General features: G+C 41.7%; 1 protein-coding gene across 2 annotated transcripts; it reads left to right on the forward strand.

Annotated features, from left to right (window-relative positions):
* Positions 1-1,521: 1,521 nt before the first annotated feature.
* pex10 (peroxisomal biogenesis factor 10) lies at positions 1,522-22,064 on the forward strand. 2 transcript variants are annotated; one of them, XM_059952166.1, is made up of 7 exons: positions 1,522-2,065; positions 3,259-3,378; positions 4,614-4,694; positions 5,631-6,028; positions 9,710-9,885; positions 15,530-15,723; positions 20,456-22,064. In XM_059952166.1, exons 2-6 carry the CDS (start codon positions 3,267-3,269, stop codon positions 15,678-15,680), a joined length of 918 nt encoding a protein of 305 aa, XP_059808149.1. In that variant the 5' UTR covers positions 1,522-2,065; positions 3,259-3,266; the 3' UTR covers positions 15,681-15,723; positions 20,456-22,064. The 2 variants fall into 2 exon arrangements, with proteins under 2 accessions (XP_059808149.1, XP_059808148.1); XM_059952165.1 differs by having other exon boundaries at positions 15,530-15,662.
* The last annotated feature ends 80 nt before the right edge of the window (positions 22,065-22,144 follow it).

Consider the following 22,144-nt stretch of genomic DNA (forward strand, 5'->3'; position numbering starts at 1 on the left):
CACTACTTTAAAAAAATCAGCATTTCCCTTTTCCATCCAAAGAAAATAATCTCTGTCTTTCACAATTAGTAATGTTACTGCCCACTCAGTTAGCTTACCTATATCCCATAAAGCCTTGTTTTCATCCTCATCACCAGTTACTTGGTCTCATGACATCAAAAAAATTAGGAATATTACACTTGCTCTCGTCAATGAGATATAAATTGTGATAGTTGAGGCCCAGCCACCGTTCCCGGTGGTGGGTTCAGGAAACATTCCTAAATCTGGAAGACGATAACTGAAGCATTCAGAATCACCTGTGACTGCTTTCAAAGTTTCCAATGCAGTTAATCAGGTCTTTTGAATTTATCTAACTCCAGATTCCTTAACTCAGCTAGCAGCATTTATTTTCTCTTTTTTTTACTTCCTCACCTGCATTAGACTTCAGGTTTTCCAGAACTTTTGGGAGTTTTTAAAATCAACTTCAGTAAAGACAGAAAAAAAGTTTAATTCCATTGGCGTACCATAAATTTCATTATAAATTCTTCCGTTTCTCTTTGGAAAGGACATTCCTTTGCCCTCACCAGTATTTCCTTTTAGAAGCTCTTACATTCATTTTTGTTATTGCATGCTGGATTTCTATTATATTTTCCTTTTCTTTAGCAATTCCTTGATGAATTCTAAAACACTCCTTGCTCAGTGCAAGTAACTTTATAAGCAAGCCTTTCCCTTGGAGTTAATGCTAACTTTAGTTTATCCTGCAGTCCATAGGTAGTCCACTTCTTGTGGTTTTATGCACAAAAATGTTTTGGAATTGTTATTGTATATGTCATACAGCACAGATACAAGCCCCAACCATCAGGTATTTAAATATATTAACGCCAGTGTCCAGTGCCTTTCTACCGCCAGGTACACTCACATATCCACAACAGGTGCTAAATAGACTCAAGTGAGAGTCACGGAGCAGAGGCACGGGCCATTCAGCCCACCTCATCCATGCTATCAAATACCTATCTATATTAATCCTATTTACCAGTACTTGACTTTAAACCTTCTGTGCTTTGGCGATTCAAGTGTGTAGATGTTTTATGCTGTGAGAGTACTTGCTTCCTCCATACACTCAGGACAATGCATTTCAGATCACAACCACCATCCTCAGAATTTACCAAACCCCCTCACCCTAAACCTATGTCCTCTACTTCTAGAATACTCTGCTCTGGAGAGAAAAGTCCAATCTATGCCTCTAATAATTCCGTGATTTTTAAAACACATTTCCCCCACTTCCTAGCTTACTTCTTCCTTTATTTTAACATCTCGTTCTTCGGCGAACCGCCAAAACGACCGCGGAGCTTCAATTTTTTTTTCGCTGTTTGATTGGTTGGATTCCGCGCTGATTGATTGGTGGTTTTCCGTTTCGATTGGTTAGTTGATTTCCACGTTGATTGGTTAGTTGGTTTCCGCGCCGGTTGGTTGGTTGGTTCGCAAGAGCTCATTTAGCTACTGATTGGTTGTTTATTTTTCTTCCGGTTGGTGATTGGTTGGTTGGATTGTACGGGAAGGACTCGGCGCTGAGATGAAGCTCTGGGGAAGCGGGGCCAGGCGTTGAGCTGATCGGGGTGTTTGCTGTTGCTGCCCGGCCGGCGTTCAGCAGATCCGGGAGTCGGCTGTTGGGGCCGGACGTTCAGCAGATCCGGGTGTTCGCTGTTGCGGATCGGCTTTCAGTAGATCCGGGAGGCTGCTCCCCTGATGTAGGGCCAAGCTGGGAGGAAGTTCCTCAGTTCTGGAGGCTTGGGGGACATTGCAGATGCAGCCATCGGCACCAGTTAGGTAGAGGGGGTCATTAGTATAACCGCTCCCGAGAAGACATCCCTTCCACATCCCACTCCCCTCATCCACCACCCTTGAGGTAGGAGGTTCAATGGAGCCCAAGTCTCGCAGAAGCCTTGTCAGAGTATAAGTTAGATAAAATTTGACATTGAACCCTCTGAAAGCTTAGTCAAACAGTCTCCAAGAAGGAAAGTTCAAAAGAAAGATCTCTGGCTCGGGTCCCACAGCTGAGTGTTCACCGCCAGTGTTTGAGCAACAGGTGAGGAATTCATGAAATATTGTTTGCATGTTTAGGAACAGTGAGGTTGCACATCCCCTAGAGTTCATTCTGTTTTTCATCGAACATCCTGATGGATCTCGTGCTTTTCTATGTCATCTCCGTAGTCTTTGACTCCCTTTGGGTTCTGAAGAGCTGGAATGATGAAGCATCGGTGGTGCGTTGGGGCAGTTAAAGTGCTTAAAATTAGGGGTCAAAGAAGGCGATGGGTGCACTTGGAGATACAGGGAAGACTACAGATACTGGAAATATGCAAGACACTACCACTCGTGATGGGGGGCACTTGATGGGAGCTTGGGGATGGCGCTGCTACCTCACAATTCCAATGACCTAGGATCAATCATGATGTCTGGTGCTGTCAGGATAAAGACTGCACATTCCCTGGGTAATCCAGTTTCCTCCCACATCCAAAATCCGTTGCTAATTGGTCATGAGAGCGTTTGGTGGGTGGTAGAAGAATCAGGATGGAATTATGTTTAAGAGAATAGGCAGTGGGAATGGGATTGCTTTGAGAGCCAGTATAGGCTCAGTGGGCCAAATGGTCTCCAATGTTGTAAGAGAACATGATGAAAGAAAATTTACAACCTTAAAGAAAGTTCTCTTCATTTCTCACCTACCTTTAAACTGCAGGCAACTTTTTAGTTCTGTACTCTGCAACTAGAGAAAATGGTTTCAGCAGACATCAATGCTTCTTGGAATCTTTCATATCCCATTGTGGTCAACTGATGTTCATCTAAACTGCAGTCATAATACTTCACATGGCAACAATCTCGTACTAAGATTATTAGAAGGCTTGATAAGATTCGAGTGAAGATCATGGAAGGATTGTAAAATTGATAACTGGGTGCCAGCGAAGAATAAGCACAGAAATGTTAGGTGAACAGACCTTCTGTGATTTAGGATATGGGTAACAAAGTTTATGGAAGTAGTTTGGTGGGGGAGGTCATCCAAGAGGAAACTAGAATGGTCAAGTCTGGAGAGAATAAGGATGTGCATGAAGGTGTGAACAGTGAATATTGTAGGCTGAGAGATGGGGGCAAGCAGTGATGAATGTGGAAAAAAGGTGATCTTAGCTATGACTTGAAGCTCTCCACAGAATTAAACCAAAGCCCTGGCTAGTGCGTAGCCTGGTCCGTTTTCCAGGTGATGCATATTTGTATTGTTCTTTTCTGTAGGGTCTGGGATGCCTGTGCTGCCAGTGAACCAGCCGCATTTCATTCGTTCCAACCAGAAGGATGAGTACTACCTAAGCTCACTGCGGAGCTGTGCCAATGACGTTTTCCAGATCTTTGCTGGTGAGCTGGGTCTGCGGTCAAGCGTTGAGGGGAGGTGAAGAAGACATAACCCACTGAAGCTCGTTACTTTAGATATGTGCAAGAACAAATTTGGGGAGATTCATTTTTTCCAACTAATTCTTTCACTTTCAGTGTCCTGATTCAAGGCTGATCAACAATAAGGTCAGGCTTTTGCAATAATTTTGATTGGGTAGCCAGAGGACAGGGACAGGTTGCAAAGTGAACCCTAACCTTGACAATGGTGGGAGAGAAAAAAAAAACACTATCCTGATTGGGCTGGTCTCAGATTCTGGAGCTTTTCAACGGTTTGTCTAACTTTTAATTTTGCAAGTGTCCTGATTTCTTTTGAGATGGTGTTGAGGCAGGATGCCTCTCATTCCGACATGGTTCTTCTCCGCCACGTTCAGAAAATGCTGGAGGAACCCTGCAGGCTTCATTGAGGCATTTTGTGTGTTGCTTTGGATTTCCAGTATCTGCAGTTTTTCTCGTGTTTGTGAGGCCACATTCAGGTTGTCCTCTCCTAAAAAAATTCCTCTTTCATCAGCCTTTCAACTCTTTCACCTATCACCTCCCACCTTTGTACTCCAGCACTACACACCTTCGCCCCCCCACTTGGGTTCACCTATCACCTGCTAACTTGTACTCCTCCCACTCCCTCCCCTCCCCCTTTATTCTGGCTTCTGCCCTCTTCCTTTCTAGTCCTAATGAGGGCCTTCTGCCCAAAACATCAATTCTTTCCCCTCCATAGATACTGACTGAGCTCCTCCAGCACCTTTTGTGTGTTGCTCAAGATTCCCAGCATCTGTAAAATCACTTGTGTGCAATGGATAGTCTTTTTTCTCCCACCACTGTTAAAGTTAGGTTCACTTTGCTTGGAACTGAGTATCTCTTCACCTCACAGCACTTCCAATTAAAATAACTGTTGGTGCCACAAATAATTCCCAACCCTGTCCTGGTGTATTTTGATGTGTACAATACCCAACTTCGAATCAGTTACCTTCTTTTTCTGCAGTCTAATCCTGTCCCCACTTCATGTTCTGTTACATCACAATCTCATTGGTTTCCCTTTTGTTTTGGACATTATATACAAATTTTTGAAGAGCTTGTCCATACCCCAGCAATTACCTGCACCCAGGAATATGTGTCTTGCTTGCTGTGTATATTTTACCAGCACGTCCTTTTGTGTGTTTCAGATCAAGAAATTTGCAGTTGACTTTGCTGTTTCCTTTGTACAGGTGCCAGGCGATGGTTGGAATGGAGAAAGGAGATAGAATTGCTGGTAGAGTTGACGTACTTTTCCCTAACAACATTAGCAGGTCAGGTTCAGTTACTGCTGGATATTGCTTAGAGTTTTGTTTTGAAATGATGCCTGTTGCATCATTGTTTCTGGTTAAAATAAAAAATCACATGGACCTTACTACTAAACAGGTCTCTCTGCTCCTTTTGGATTGCTGACCCTCTTGTTTCCATGCAAGTGTGTTAATGTTAACTTGCATAGCTCTCGAATTTCAGCCATGTGCCCATGTATGTTGTAGGCACTGCTCCATCTGGGTCATGCTGTCTTTTCACTGCCCCTGGTGGGGAGGGGGTATAGAAGGCTGAAGTCCCACACTATCAGGTTCAAGAATAGCTACTTTCGTACACCTGTCAGGTTTGTGAATGGACCTCCACCCCCCTCATCCTACCTCAGGATGGGAACACTACGAACCGTCTCTTGCACTCATCGCTGAAGGGTGTTTTTTTTTTGCACTATCTTGTTTTGCATAGAGTTCTCCTTTCCTCTATTCACTGTCACGTGTAATTTGTTTATAACTTTTATTTTGTGTGTTGTCTGTATCCATGTGCCCGTGATGCTGCTGCAAACAAGTTTTACACCGTACCTGTTCCTCGCTGTAGTTGTGCACATGACTATAAACTTGCTGTGCCCAGCTCGGTGGCGAACTCTGCTTAAAATCTGAAATGCATCTTGATCCTGCCAGTCCCCATACCCTAGAGTTTAGGGTTGTCCTTGACAGCTGCTGATATGGATCACTTTGCCCCCTCAGGTTTGATCTGTGGGTGGATTAAATACAACCCCATTTTGTTGGCTTCTGTGATTATAAAACATGGTGTTTTATGATTTTGGGTGTGTTTGGGTTTAACCATTGAAATATCTTGGGATGTCTTTGTACATTTCAGAAGCTATACAAATGCAAGTCTTTGGTGTTGGTGATTACAAGTTTCCAGTTAATTGTTGTGTCCCCTCTGTACAGGTTATCAGACACTGGGTGAGGAGTATGTTAACATCATCCAGGTGGACTCCAGTGGGCGGCGGGTGCCTTCTCGAGTCAGGCGGGCAGCTCTCATCATCCTTCACACCTGCGTTCCTTACCTGCTGGAGCGGGGACTAAACCGCCTGGAGTTGGACCTGCAAGCTGAGAGCGAGGGCGTCCGCGCACTGGAGAGCAGATGGGTGCTGGTACGGCCCAGGGTCTCGCAGTGGCTTCAGAGCACAGTCAGTGCCCTGTCCGAGCAGCAGAAGAAAGTGCTGCTGCAGGCAATCTATGTTCTGCGACAGGTGATCTCCTTGCTGCACCGCTTGCACCTGGGCATCTTCTACCTCAATGGTGCTTTCTACCACATCGCCAAAAGACTTACCAACATCACCTATGTAAGTCGTTTCTGTGTTGGTCCACTAAGATCAGTAGGCAAAATACCAGAAGGTATAGAAAGTTCTAGTCACCTCATCACAGGAAGGATGCGGGAAGCTTTAGACAAGGTGCAGAGGAGATTTACCAAGATGTTGCCTGGATTGAACACCATGCCTTATGAGGAAAGCTAGGGTTTTTCTCTTTGGAGCTTAGGAGTTCGAACGAAGACTTAATAGTGGTTGGTATACAAGACAATAAGAGGCATAGATTGACAAAACTTTTTTCAGTGTGGAAATACTATTTTTTCTTTCTATCTTTTTCCAATATTTTTATTAAATTTCATATACACAAATACAGAGTTCATAAGGATACTGATTATAAATCAAAATAAGATAGCACAAAATACATATAATCACAGTATCCCATATTGATAATCAAGTAAAATAAATTGAGTAATGAAATACACTAGTATGGTTAATTTAATTATTTAAAAAAAATCTACACCCCATACTATTTTTTTCAAATTTATTCTTTTTTTAAGTGGGTCGCACCAGACAGTCAGCCATTATTGTCTGGCGAGTGGTGTCAGGATTGGTCTCCTTTCAGATTAACCGGGTCACAATATGAATTTTCCTGACTTGATCCTTGTATGTTTTTACAAGGCCAAGGGGATACCTCGACGCTCAACCCGGCACAGATGGAAAGTGCTCAGAGGGTGGTCCGACTTGGATTCGAACTCTGGAGCCTTTGCTCTGGAGTCTGGTGCTGATGCCATTACGCCACCAGCTAGCCAGGATACATTTTTCAAGATACATTGCAGAACCGGCTCTTCCAGCCCAAGGGGCCACACCGCCCAGCAACCCACCCGTTTAACACCAGCTTAATCACGAGACTGTTTACAATGTCCAATTAACCTAGTAACCAACCTGTCTTTGCACAATGGGGAGAACATACAAACTCCTTACAGAATTGAACTCCAATTTCCCGATGTCCCAAGCTGTAATAGCATCGTGCTGACTCCTGTGATCTTGGAGTAGGTTAAATGATAGGCACAACTTCACGGGCCGAAGGGCTGTACTATGCTGTACTGTTCTATATTCTATGGCCGTACATTGTAGACAGGAAGGGTCCTTTTTTTAAAAACTTTTTTTATTGAGTTTTCAAATAATTACAGAAAGAAAAAAAATGTAAAAAAAATATATATATACCCTTACCCCCCTCCCCTTAACCCCTCCCCCCTAACATCCCTATATTAAAAAAAAAGAAAGAAAGAGTGCCTGGATATCGGGAGATCCCCACATGCTCCATGGAGTTCGTAATAACTTCAATATATATATTCATTTATTTCCCCAAATAACCAATTATTTTATCTTCGGAGCACCTATATATTTAATCCTGTCTTTTGTAAATAAGGGCACCAAATTTTCAAAAATGTTTCATATTTATCTCTTAAATTATAAGTAATTTTTTCAAGTGGATTACAGCTGTAAATTTCGTTCTTCCAACGATCTATACTTAAGTATGCATCCGATTTCCAAGTAATTGCAATAGCCTTTTTGGCTACTGCCAATGCAATTTTTATAAATTTTTTCTGATATTTATTCAATTTGGGTTTCAATTTTATCCTTTCAATGTCACCTAATAAAAATAATATTGGATTATGTGGAAGTTGTGTTCCAATAATTTGTTCCAATAAAACTCTTAAATTTGTCCAAAAAGGTTGAATTTTAGAAGAAGACCAAGTAGAATGTAAAAAAGTACCGATTTCTTGTTTACATCGGAAACATTGATCGGATAAATTTGGGTTTAATTTTTTTTTTGGTGTAATATATAATTGATGTAAAAAATTACATTGCACTAATCTTAACCGGACATTTATTGTATTTGTCATACTATCAAGACATAGTCTTGACCAATTTGTTTCTTCAATTTTAATATTCAAATCACTTTCCCATTTTTGTCTTGACTTATGGACTCCTTGTTTAAAGGAAGGGTCCTTCTTTAAATTAAATGTTTCTTTTATTGGGGAGGTTCTGAGAATCATAGGCAAGGCCACTGTTCACTGCCATCCCTAACCATGCCCAGGAGAAGGTGCTGATGAGCCATCTTAAACTGCAGCTGCTCTGGTGAATGTGACTTGGGAGGGAAACATACAGGTGGTGGTACACCTACTACCATTGTTCTTGGAGAGGATTCAGGTATGGGAGGTGATGCCTTGGTTGCCTGAGTGAACTGCTGTGCACTTGGTAAATGGTACATATTGCAACTGGTGATAAAGGAATTTATGTTTAGTGGCTAGATGCTTTGGAATTGTGTTGAACCTCTTGAGAGTTGATGGATGGTAGCTGCACCCGTCTCTGTAATTATCCTGAATCATGGGAAGTTCACATCTACAGGTGCGCTGGGCTGTCTGCACCACTCTCTGCAGAGTCCTGCGATTCAGGGAAGTACTGTTCCCGTACCAGGCAGTGACGCAGCCAGTCAGGATTGTGCCCCTGTAGGAAGTCCTTAGGATTTGGAGACTCATATGAAATTTCTTCAACCGGCTGAGGTAAAAGAGGCGCTGTTGTGCTTTTCTCACCACACAGCCAATATGTACAGTCCATGTGAGACCCTTGGTGATGTATATGCTGAGGAACTTAAACTGTTCACCCTCTCAACCCCAGATCCATTGGTCAATAGGAGTTAGCCTGTCTCCATTCCTCCTGTAGTCCACAACCAGCTCCTTTGTTCTTGCAATTGGGGGAGGGGTTGTTTTCTTGTAACCACTGTGTCAGGGTGATGACCTCTTCTCTGTAGGTTGCCTCATTATCATTTGAGATAAGGCCCAATCAATGTAGTATCATCAAATTTAATTAGCAGATTGGAGCTGTGCAGATGAGCAAGGTGCAGGTCGCTTCGGCAACAGGGGCTCAGTGTTGGCAATATTGAACTGAGCGTAAAAATGATTCAGCTTATCTGGGAGAGAGGCAGCGATGTTGTCAGCACCACTGCACTTAGCTTTGAAGTCTGCGATGGTGTGCAGACCTTGCTGTAAGCTGCGTGTGTTGTTGGCGGAGAGTTGTGTCTGGATCTTGTCGCTGTATTGTTTCGTTGCCTTGATGATTTTGCTGGTGAGAGGGCTTTGGTGAGATTTTGACAGATTGAATCATTTGCTACAGGATAACCAAACTTGAACTGCTCTTGTACCCCAGCACATAGTCTTCAACCTGAAATGTTATCTGCTTCTCTTTCCACAGCTGTTGCTTGACCTGGGTGTTTCACAGAACACAGAAAACCTACAGCACAATACAGGCCCTTCGGTTTTGCTTTTCCTTCAGTTTTGTTTCTATTTTGAATTTCTGTGATGGGAGGGGGTCTCAAGAGGATGTCTGAACATAGCTACGAATTCTTCAGGCTTGTCTTCAGCAGTCGCATACTAGTCCTGTTATTATTGAGGATGAAAACGTTATTTTATCTCTGCCTCCTGCTAGCTGCTTAATTGTCCACCTTCTCTCAGTCCTATCACATCCAGTTATGAATTCTGATCTTTGACTGTTAAGTGTGCACTTGATGTGGCTGGACATTCTTTACAGCTAAAGTGCAGTCCTATATGTGTCTAATGGAATGTGTACACATAGTACCTGCAAGTGCCTTTGACGTGTGGTTTGCATATTCCAATTCTGCCACTTTACTAAAGAATTTCCTTCTGTGCTTCGTAGCTGTGTGTGCGTGGTCTGTTCCGTGACAGTGCTGGAATCCGGTGGAGTTATGAATTGCTCGGGAAGATCTCCTTGCTGCAGTTGGCCCTGATGGTTGTCATGCAGGTTAACAGCCACAGGCAGAGGCAGCGTGCCCGGCAAGAGTGGAAGCTTCATCGCAATCTTCCATGCTCAAGGTATGACCACGACTTCTCATTTCACTGCCGGGTAATCAATGCTGTTCCAACTAATGCAATTATGCCAATTGGTGAGAGGCTGTGAGCAGTTGTACTTTAAAATTAATGCCATATTCAAATATTCTTCTGGATAGAGTACTGAGCATTGCCTCTAGACTACCCATATTTAACTTGTGTTTAGCACACCATTACCTTGTTCGGGGTTCTACAACAAAAGAAAATACTTGCATGCAAGCAGCACCTGTAATGATCTCTGTCCTTTCCAAAGTGGTTTATAAACATAGAGATAATTTGAAGTATCACTGTTACAAGAAGTTCAGAAGATTGTGTCTGGTAACTGCCCAGATAATCAAGGTGGAGTGCTGGAGGAACTCGGCAAGTCAGGCAGCATCTATGGAGAGGAATAAACAATTGACATTTCAGGCTGAGACCCTTCATCAGGGCTGGCAAGGAAGAGGGCAGAAGCTGGAATAAAAAGGTGGGGGTGGGTAAGGAGTACAAGCTGGCAGGTGATAGGTGAGACCATTGGGGAGGAAGGGAGATAAAGTTAGAAGCTGGGAGTGTTTAGGGAATGGGGTAAAGGGCTGAAGAAGAAATCCTATAAAAGAGGACAATCGACCGTGGGAGAAAGGGAAGGAGGAAGGCAGGTGAGGAGATGAAGAGGGATGAGTGGGTCCAGAATGGGGAATGGAAGAAGAGAGAAGGGGGAGAGGGGAGAGGTTATTGTAAGTTATAGAATGTTCTTGCCATCAGGATTGGGCTATTCGATGAATATGAGGTGTTACTCCTTGAACCTCAGTTTGGCCTCTTCATGGCAGGGGAGGAGGCCATGGACAGACATGTCAGAATGGGAATTCAAATTGAAATGGGCATCCACTGGGAATTCTTGCCTTTCATGTCAGAGTGAAAGCAGCCAGGCATCCTGCCTTTTGGATTGGTTATGCAATAAATATTAATCACCACCTCAGGCAAGAGTTCCCTGCTTTATTTTATAGTCATGCAAAAGAATATTTTAAAGAGCTTTTGTTCAACACCTCATCTTTAATAGTGGAGGGATCTATTCATACAACAGTGGAATCCAACCCAGACCATGTGATCACCAAGTCTTGAAGTCACTACCTTTTCTTTTTGACACTGGTTTGCTTTCTCCCTGCCAGTCTTACGTGGTAGTTGTGCTTGAGAGTTCAGAAACAATGATGGGATATAGTAGAGAGTTGGGTGTTGCTGTGGAAGTTCAGCTATTAGTGTAAACCTTACGAGGTCGCTCTGCTAAAAGAGGTGAAGTTTAAAAGTCAAGCAGTTATGTTGCAATGTTATAAAGCTGTGGTCAGGCCACATCTGGAGTATTACATACAGTTCTGGTTGCCCTACTATAGGAAGGATGTTGAGGTTTTGGGAAGGGTGCAGAAGAGGTTTACCCGGATGCTGCCTGGTTCAGAGGGCATGGTGAGAGGCTGCTTAAACTTGGGTTGTTTTTTCGAGTGCCAGAGGCTGAGGGGAAATCTGAAAAGAGTTTTATAAGGTTGAAAGAGGCATAGATAGAGTAGAAAGGAAGTATCTTTTCCCCAGGGTAGAAATTTCTAATACCAGAGGGTAGATATGTCTAATACCAAAGGGCATACATTGAAAGTGAGAAGCAGTAGGTTCAAGGGGGATGTGAGGGGTAAGTTTTTTTTTAGTCAAGAGTCATAGATGCCTGGAATGTGCTTTGTGGTTTGATGGTAGAGGTAAATGTATTAGCTTTTAAGAGATGTTTGGATAGGCACATTTAGACAATAGACAATAGGTGCAGAAGTAGACCATTCGGCCCCTCGAGTCTGCACCGCCATTCTGAGATCATGGCTGATCATTCACTATCAATACCCAGTCCCTGCCTTTTCCCCATATCCCTTGATTCCCCTATCCATCAGATATCTATCGAGCTCCTTCTTGAAAGCATCCAGAGAATTGGCCTCCATCGTCTTCCGAGGCAGTGCATTCCACACCTCCACAACTCTCTGGGAGAAGAAGCTCTTCCTCAACTCTGTTTTAAATAACTGACCTCTTATTCTCAATCCATGCCCTCTGGTACTGGACTCCCCAACATCTGGAACATATTTCCTGCCTCAATCCTATCAAATCCTTTAATTATCTTAAACGTTTCAATCAGATCCCCTCTCAATCTCCTCAATTCCAGCATGTACAAGCCCAATCTTTCCAATCTCTCTGCGTAAGACAGCCCTGCCATCCCAGGAATCGACCTAGTGAATCTACGCTGCACTTCCTCAACTGCCAGAATGTCCTTCCTTAAACCTGGAGACCAAAACTGTACACAATATTCCAGGTGTGGTCTCACCAGGGCCCTGTACAAATGCAAAAGGACATCCTTGCTCTTGTACTCAATTCCCCTTGTAACAAAGGCCAACATTCCATTTGCCCTCTTCACTGCCTGTTGCACTTGCTCATTCACCTTCATTGACTGGTGAACTAGGACTCTAGGTCTCTGCATTTCTCCCTTACCTAACTCTACACCGTTCAGACAATACTCTGCCCTCTTGTTCCTGCTTCCAAAGTGGATAACTTCACATTTATTCACATTGAATGACATCTGCCAAGTATCTGCCCACTCACCCAGCCTATCCAAGTCTCCCTGTATTCTCCTAACGTCCTCTTTGCATGTCACACTGCCACCCAGTTTAGTATCGTCAGCAAACTTGCTGATATAGTTTTCAATACCCTCATCTAAATCATTGACATAAATCGTAAAGAGCTGTGGTCCCAATACAGAGCCCTGTGGTACCCCACTAGTCACCTCCAGCCAGTCCGAGAAACACCCATTCACTGCTACCCTTTGCTTTCTATCTGCCAACCAGTTTTCTATCCATGTTGAAACCCTGCCCCCAATGCCATGAGCTCTGATTTTACTCACCAATTTCCTATGAGGCACCTTATCGAATGCCTTCTGAAAATCTAGGTACACAACATCCACTGGCTTACCCTCGTCTAACATCCTTGTTACACCCTCAAAAAACTACAACAGATTAGTCAAGCATGATTTGCCCTTGGTAAATCCATGCTGGCTCGGCCTAATCCTATTTCTGCCATCAAGATGTGCCACTATTTCGTCCTTAATAATGGACTCGAGCATCTTCCCCACGACTGACATTAGGCTAACAGGGCGATAGTTCTCTGTTTTCTCCTTCCCTCCCTTCTTGAAAAGTGGGATAACATTAGCCACTCTCCAATCTTCAGGAACTGATCCTGAATCTAAGGAACATTGGAAAATGATTACCAATGCATCCGCAATTTCCTGAGCCACCTCTTTTAGAACCCTCGGATGCAGACCATCTGGACCCGGGGATTTATTAGCCTTCAGTCCTACCAGTCTACTCATCACAGTTTCTTTCCTAATGTCAATCTGTCTCAATTCCTCTGATATCTTATGAGCCTGCCCCATCCATACATCTGGGAGATTGCTTGTGTCCTCCCTGGTGAAGACAGATCTAAAGTACGCATTAAATTCTGTTGCCATTTTCCTGTTTCCCATAACAATTTCTCCCAATTCATTCTTCAAGGGGCCAACATTGTTCTTAACTATCTTCTTTCTCTTCACATAGCTAAAAAAGCTTTTGCTATCCCCTTTTATATTCCTGGCTAGACTGAGCTCATACCTGATTTTTTCTCTCCGTATTGCTTTTTTAGTTAAGATCTGCTGTTCCTTAAAACTTTCCCAATCATCTGTATTCCCACTCATCTTAGCCCTGTCATACTTCTTTCTCTTTAATGCTATACAATCTGACTTCCTTTGTCAACCACTGTAGCCCCTTCCCCCTCTTTGAATCCTTCCTTCTCATTGGAATGAACTGCTTTTGCATCTTTTGTATTATCCCCAAGAATATCTGCCACTGCTGATCCACTGTCTTTCCTGCCAGGGCATCCGCCCATTTAACTTTGGCCAGCTCTTCCCTCATGGCTCCGTAGTCTCCATTATTTAATTGCAACACTGACACCTCTGATCTGCCCTTATCCCTCTCAAATTGTAGATAAAAACTTATCATGTTATGATCACTACTTCCTAATGGCTCCTTTACTTCAAGATCACTTATCAATTCCTGTTCATTACACATCACCAAATCCAAAATAGCCTCGTTCCTGGTTGGCTCAAGCACAAGCTGTTCCAAAAATACATCCCTTAGACACTCCACAAACTCCCTATCCTGGGGTCCAGCACCTACCTGATTCTCCCAGTTCACCTGCATGTTGAAATCTCCCATAACGACTGCATTACCTTTAGCACATGCCAATGTTAACTCCCTAATCAACGTACCCAATATCCACGCTACTGTTTGGGGGCCTGTACACAACACCCATTAGGGTCTTTTTACCCTTACTGTTCCTCAGCTCAATCCACACAAACTCTACTTCCCCTGTTCCCAAGTCACCTCTTGCTAAGGATTGAATCTCATTCCTCACCAACAGGGCCACCCCACCCCCTCTTCCCATATTTCTGTCTCTACGATAGCACGTATACCCTGGTACACTCAATTCCCAGGCCTGATCCCCTTGCAGCCATGTCTCCGTTATCCCAACAATATCGTAGTTCCCCATTTTCATCTGAGCTTCAAGCTCATCTGTCTTATTTCTGACACTACGCGCATTCAAGTATAGAATTCTTAGCCCATTCCTCCTCTCCTTGCTTAAAACACTGTCTACTGTACCTAACCCAGCTCCTTGAACTTCCATCGGCTTTTATTGACTGGAAGAAGGAACAAGCAGTGGTTGACCACCATATTACATCCATTTACATAAGGAAGATGGAGGGATAGGGACATGGTGAGGTAGGAGGGATTAGTGTTTGTGTGTTTGATTTGCTTTTTAGCTGGTTGGGCACAACATTGTGGGCTGAATGACCTTTTCCTATGCTGTATTGTTCCATGTTCTAAGTATACACGTGAGAGATGATCCAAGCTTTCAAGTCTATTTGGGTGGAGTTAAAACAAACAAAAATAAATAGGAGTAATATAAAAGCTGCCAGTCAGCAGCCATAGAGTAGCAGAGAGTATCAGACAAGAAATGGGTGCTCGTAAAAAGAGTCGTGCACTAATCATGGGTAACAGTAATCTTCACGTAGATTGAGAGAAGATATAAAGTGGATTCGTAATCAGTGAGATAATCAAGGGTAATGGATGTAGCTGGGAAAACTTAAATCAGACGTGATCGTAATGAATAGTGGAGTGGGCTTAAGAGTCCAAATGACCTACTACTCACTACTTCAAGTGTCCTGCTCTCACATCCAACCATGCACGAACTCTGCCAGTATACTCAGTAATAGCTTATTTGGTAATTAACTCTTAATTGGACTGGAGTTGAAGAAATTCACTGGAGATCTTTTGGACTACAAGTAAAAGTAGTCTTGCTTTGATATTAAACATTGTAAGTACTTCTAAAATTATCAGTTCCTGTCTTTCAAAATTAAGCAACATTTCCAGTAATGGAGCAGCACAGTGTATTTAATTTTATTGGGTACTATAAATTTGGAAAGATAATTATATTGTAGAACAGAGAGGATGTAGTTTTCTAAGTGCAGTTATTTTTAAGTTTTAAATGCTTTTATTAACTGATGGAAGCTTTGCTTTGCCAAGAGATTTACTACTTTCTCTTACAGAAATCCCTCCCAGGACCTCCCAGTCCGCAGTTCCCAGTGCATTCTGTGTTTGGAAGAACGAAGGCACTCAACAGCTACTCCATGTGGACACCTCTTCTGCTGGGAGTGCATCACAGAATGGTGCAATACCAAGGTGGGCAGATACAACTAACATTTGTATTTGCATAACACCTTTAACTCATTAAAGCACCAAGGTATGAGACACACAAGGAACATTTCAACAGTTGGCCAATGTAAACCATGGTATCTAGATACCATAGTGCCACTCTAGCCTTAGTTATATATCTACATTTTGAGGAGCAGCTTTCTGAATTAACGAGCTTTGGGCCAGTGGTGGAGCAGTGAAACACATGCCACAAGTGTCGTTTACCAAACACAGATCTAACAGTCAAGAGACTGGAGCAGAAGCAGGTCACGTGACCCCTCGAACCATTCTCCTTTCCGCCTCAATTCCATTTTCTCACCTGATTCCCATGATCTTTGCTTCTCATTACTGCCATCAGGGAGGAGGTGCAGGGAGGCTGAAGACACACACTCAAATGTTTTAAGAACAGTTTCTTTCCCTCCACCATTAGATTTCTGAACAGTCCATGAACACTCCGTATTTTGCTCTTTTATTGCACTATTTATTTATGTTTTATATTTCTAATTGTAACTTACAGTATTTTTATATTGCTTCTATAAAACAACAAATTTCATTTAATAAACCTGATTCTGATGAATTCCAAAGATCTGTTAATCTCAGCCTCATATCTGCACAACAACTGAGCATGTACAGCCCTTTGGGATAGAGAATTCCAAAGTTAAGTTTTTTTTTAAATAAGTACCCTTGTCTCCATTCTAAATGTTCCAATGAGGCCAAAGTGGCAATCACAGCCTCTTCCATAAATAGGATGGGATATAATTTATGAAGAGGTCCACGTCTCTGCTACTTCTGAACCACTGATGCAAGCCACTAAATGTCATCCCTTCCTTCCCGACTTTGATCATGGGCCAGCAATTCTGGAAGTCAATGGGATGTTAGATTTTTTTTCAAGGAATTCATTTATGCTGATTGAAATAGCAAAGCTTTCAGCACTGATCACCGAGCCACTCTGTTCCTTCTGCTTTTGTTCAGTAACTGATCCTCCATTCATACTTAAATTTGGTATCAAGGTTAGCTCTTGTGAGACTATTTTTGTACCTGGCACTTTATCTAATGCAGTTTGAAAATGCATGTATATTTTATTCACATTGTTTTATCCACTGCGAGATATATCCTCAAAACAACTCTATAAATGTATCAAGGTCAATTCACTTCCACGAAACCTTGTGACCTCATGTTTTACTTTTCTAAGTGCTCTGTTATCACTTCTTTAGTAATGAATTCCAGGATTTTCCTGACAGTAATTGTTGGACTCGCTGGCTGATTGTCCCCTATGTTTACCATCCCTCCTTTTGTGAATAGGGCTGCTGCATTTAATGGCTCTGGTTCTCTATTCACTGGAATTCAGAAGAAGATTATTGAAACATCAAATATTAAAAGGTTCTTGACAGAGTGAATGTGGAGAGGCTGTTTCCTATGGTGAGGGAGTTTAAGACCAGAGGAGACAGCCTCAGATTAGGGTGACATCCATTTAGAATGGAAATGGGGAGGAATTTCTTTAGCCAGAGTGTGGTGAACCTGTGGAATTTATTGCCACAGGAAGCTGTGGTGGTCAAGACATTGGGTATATTTAAGGCAGAGATTGACAGATTCTTGATTAGTCAGAGTATGAATGGAAAAGGGGAGAAGGGAGGAGATTGGGACCAAGGAAAAATGTATCAGCTATGATGAAATGGCGGAGCAGACTCGATGGGCCAAATGGCCTAATTCCGCTCCTATATCTTATGGTCTTATTTGACTCTTGGTTCCAGAATCTAGGAAATTTTAATAGATCACAACCAGATCACCTCTCCAGGCATCTCCTTCAGCATGGGTTATACAGTAAGTTATCAGACTAGGGCATTTGTCATCTTTTAGAGCATAGGTGTCAAACTCAAGGCCCGCGGGCCATATCCGCCCAGCGTACAATTATATCCGGCCTGCGAGATCATTTTAGATAGATCTATTATTTTAATTATTAATGGCCCGGCGATATGAAGCCTATGATTGTAAGTTAATACCAATCATAAAAATAATGCTTGCTCAGCAGTCTTCTTCATAAGAAACGGAATTTGTGAAATGAAACACTTTGTAGTTATAGCAGAGACTGAGACACATGAGAACAGGCTGAAAAAACTGAGGCAATGAAAGCTGCGTTCGCACGCGCCCGACTGATCCGGCCTGCATGAAGCTGCACTTTGCCCAATCCGGCCCGTGACCTAAAATGAGTTTGACACCCCTGTTTTAGAGCTATTAGATTTTCTTTGCTAGTATTGATAACTAATTATTAGGAGCTCCTTGGTTCACCAGTGAATCTCAGTGTTTTTGTGCCCATTCTTATGAAGCCAGATGGGTTTAAAATCACAGCCTTTTCATATTCCTTGAGTTTTTTCTCAGTGCCTCTAAACAAATCAATCCCTACCTCCAATTTGCTTCATTATACTTATATTTACATGCTTGCATATTTTTCCAGTCTAGTTTAGTTCTTATTAGTATATGTTAACTTTTCCATTTCTGACCTTTTTAATTAATATTTATAATTTTTGGTTCTTGTAAGAGTTCATAATCCTTACAATATTTGTACCTTCTAATTTATTACTGTCCTGATGAAAAGTTGTCAACTTTAAATGCTCATTATTGTTTCTCCCTCTTCATGCTAACTGACCTGTTAGGCATTTCTAGCATTTTCTGTGTTTATTTTACGATTTCTAGCATGAGCTCTTTTTTTCCAGCTATCCCTTACTTCCTTGGGTAATAAAGATGAAACACTTTTAATGTATTTATTTTATTGAGATACAGCGTAGAATAGGCTCTTCGAGCCACATATACCCCAATTTAACCTTGGCCTAATCATGGGACAATTTACAATGATCAATTAACCCACCAACTGGTATGTCCTTGGACTGTGGGAGGAAACCAGAGCACCCGGAGGAAACCCACAAGGTCACGGGGAGAAGAGGCAGCAGTTCTATTTCTCAGTGGAATGTGACCTATTAAGAATTTTCAGATTTATTTAAATATACATCTGCCGCACTTTATTGTCCTGATCCACTTTGAAGATTGGCTCTCAGGTAATTACTTAGTTAATCTCATCACCCCTTCTGCGGCATAGGCTGCCATCAGCAGCTTGAAGAGTTGTCTGTCTTGTGGGCCAGTCTTTCGTTGTCTCCAGATGTAGCCCATCTTTGAAGATCCTTCATCTCCCAGTGCTGTGATCTTTGGGACTTCTGCAGCTCTGGATTTTTATGGGATGAAGTGGTGAGCCCCATACCTAACTCTCCCCTCCTTTCACAGCTGGGCTTGGAGACTGTCCATGGCAGAGTTCCTTTCTGATCAGCTTTATTTAAAATTCTAGTTTTAGATTTAAGAATGTGGCTATAAAACTCTATTCTGTCATACCGAGTTATGGTAATTTCCCCAAAAGACCTTTCGTTTTGTGATTACTAATTAACTCTTGTATAAGATCTAAAATTGTCTCTACTCTGGCTCATTCCCCTACATACTGTCTTAAATCCATTTTATAAACTCATTTCCAAGATGACGCTTGTCAACTTGATCTGTCCAATTTATACCACAATTATTGCATTCTTTTCCCTTGTCATTTATTATCTCCTAATCCTATACTATAGGGCTACTCCAGTTGTTTTCCGTACTCTTAAATGATATGTTGGAGTTCATATTTCCCAATCTTGGAGGGGTTATTGACCATATAAGTGACTTGACCATATATTTCCATTAACGCCACATGTCTAAATTGCATTTAAAATTGTTTGACCATTTTTTTTGTTTGTTTTCATACTGTTAAACATTTGATCCTTAAATATGAAAATCCCATACCCCATGTCTCTGCATTATTCTTTTGCCTCATTCTAGTATTTTGAATTCAAAATTATCCCCACAACTCTACACCCCTCCCCTCAATGTCCAGGTTATGTGATGCATATCAGTACACAGGTTACAGCCTAGTTTAAGTAGATCCTGTCCCAATATATCAATTACTTTTGTTAATATTGGTGCCAATGTCCCGAGAATCACCAATCCCTATCCTCTATACCACTGAGCCACATATTTAACTCTAGAACTGACTGTAAATTTGCATATGGCTTCATTTTAAGCTCTCCCTCTTCCACCACCCCCCTCCATCCCCAATGAATAGCTATTTGCACCATGATCTAGTTGAATATTCTGCTGTCTGTACTTGCTGAAGATCAATACTAATGAACTTATTGAGTATGCCCACAAGAAAATGAATCTCATGATTGTATATGGTGACATATATGTACTTTGATAATAAATTCATTTTGAACACATGCTAGCCCCTGTTGCTATTGATTCTCAAGCATGCCCTCCAATGGACCAAACCTAAAGGATTACCTTTGGTCACCCACAGTAGGGATCAAACAACACTGACTGACTCTCCCTCCCTCGGCTCCACATAATGTTTTGTCTCCGTATGCAGGGTCTCAGCCTGAAATATTGACTATCCCTTTCCCTCAGTTGCCGAGTTCTTCCAGCAGTATTTACTCCATCTTTCATCTCGTATGCCAGCACTTAGTTTCCTACTGAATCCAAGTTCACCTCGGACTCCAGCTCAATCATTGAGCCACAATTTAAAGATGCCTCAGGGTTTGAAGCACAGACGCGGGGAAAATAGCATTGTATATTATTTATAGCCTATGATTTGTATTGTGTATTATTTTAGTCTGGTTTGTATCCTTATTATCCAATGATTCCTTCATCTGTCATTATTACAAAGCAACATTATTTCATGGTCATTTTAACATTTTGCTTTTAATTTACAGGCAGAATGTCCTCTCTGCCGGGAGATGTTCCAGCCGCACAAACTAATCTACTTGCGTCATTACATTTAGGAGGAAAGAATCTGCATTTATGTACCAATTGATGGAAGTAGCTATTACTTTCCAGTCATGGAATTTCCATAATAAGATATTTTCTGTCAGCACTTCCATTGAAGTGATGCTTATTCTCTTTATGACATTTTACCTGAAAAGAATTAGTCTGGGTAATACCCACTCAAATCACATGAAATAGTAAATCCACTTGAACAAGTGGACCTAATAATTATATCTCTTGGTAGCCATACCAAGAACGCTCCAGTTCATGGCTAACAGTCTTGGAGAAAGAGTATCATCTGTAAATGAGTTAATGCACCTTTATTCCCTTATCTGTAACCTAGGAGATTTATTTGTTTCTCAGGAAGCAATGGGGAAGAAAGGCCACATATTTGAAATTGCACTATTCTGTCTCATTGAATACAGCATTACCCTCATCTGCTTTAGGCCTAAGAACTGATGAGCATTTGGGTGTGTACAAACTGACCTTTCTGATCTAGTAGGTTATGAGAATGGATGAGAAAAATATTTTTAAATGTTCACCTATTTCCTATTCCTTTAGGAAAATGTAGTGATGTAAATAAATAAACAGTTGAGTTATCAGGCCAGTTCTTTTATTTAATTCATTTAATTTTCACCTGTTTTCTCAGTGTGAAACAGGGCTGAAGAAACAGCATTACAAATTATTTTATTCACTTTTATTACAAGTAAAAACAAATGTAACATTAATGTGTGATACTAAATCATGAGTTTGTAAACCCTAACACAAGGTGCCGCTTTAATTGAAGAAAGGTATTTCTCCATGAATGGTGCTCAGGATCGATGCTAACATATTTGATGGAATGCAGCAGGTGTCCTATTTGCACAATGTCTGGTGATTTGGTTTCATATAAAATTGTACAAATGCACCATTGCAATGACTCCTTTCTCTTAATTTTAAAGCATTAACTGCACCTAGATCATCACGTAGGGATTACATTTCTACAGGAATAAACACCTCAATACATTTCCTGTACATTTTTGGATTTGTAACCACCGCATAATCGATGTGAGTCCAAAGTTCAAACAGTGTTCAGAAACTTTACTAAAAAACAGGATCCAAGACTCAAGTCTAACTAAAATGCTTCAGGGTCTTGCTACTGAAATAGAAGAAAACGGGCATTTTGGGTGATGCAGCAAGTAACCTGTACCAAAAGTGAATCTCAATTCCAGTTCCTGTTCAGCATCGTTGAAGCTGCTTCATCACGAAGGAATGCAAGGTGTTTCCAAGCACACTTACACCGCAATGCTGAGCTTATTCTCTCATTCTGAGTCTTATTTCAAGCTCTGAAGTTTGTGCAGTTTGAATACATATGGGACATAACAAATAGTTACTGGCGTTGCACAGGGTAAAACATTTCTGATGTGTGTCCTTTATACTGGTTACCTGTCGCCCATAGGTGGTTCAATCTTCTCGCTGTAGTGGGATGTTAGAGACAGAGGAGGAATCAATGTCCTGAAATATCTTTTAGCAGAGATGCTCGACCACATTCCTTATCCATTAATTTCTGGCACACTTTCAAGCTTTAAATCCCAGGGGTACAATAAATAACTTGTTGAAAACAGGACTATCCGTCTAGGTTAGGAGTCATCAACTTT

The sequence above is a fragment of the Hypanus sabinus genome, chromosome 27 (assembly GCF_030144855.1).
Source record: "Hypanus sabinus isolate sHypSab1 chromosome 27, sHypSab1.hap1, whole genome shotgun sequence".
NCBI lineage: Eukaryota > Metazoa > Chordata > Chondrichthyes > Myliobatiformes > Dasyatidae > Hypanus > Hypanus sabinus.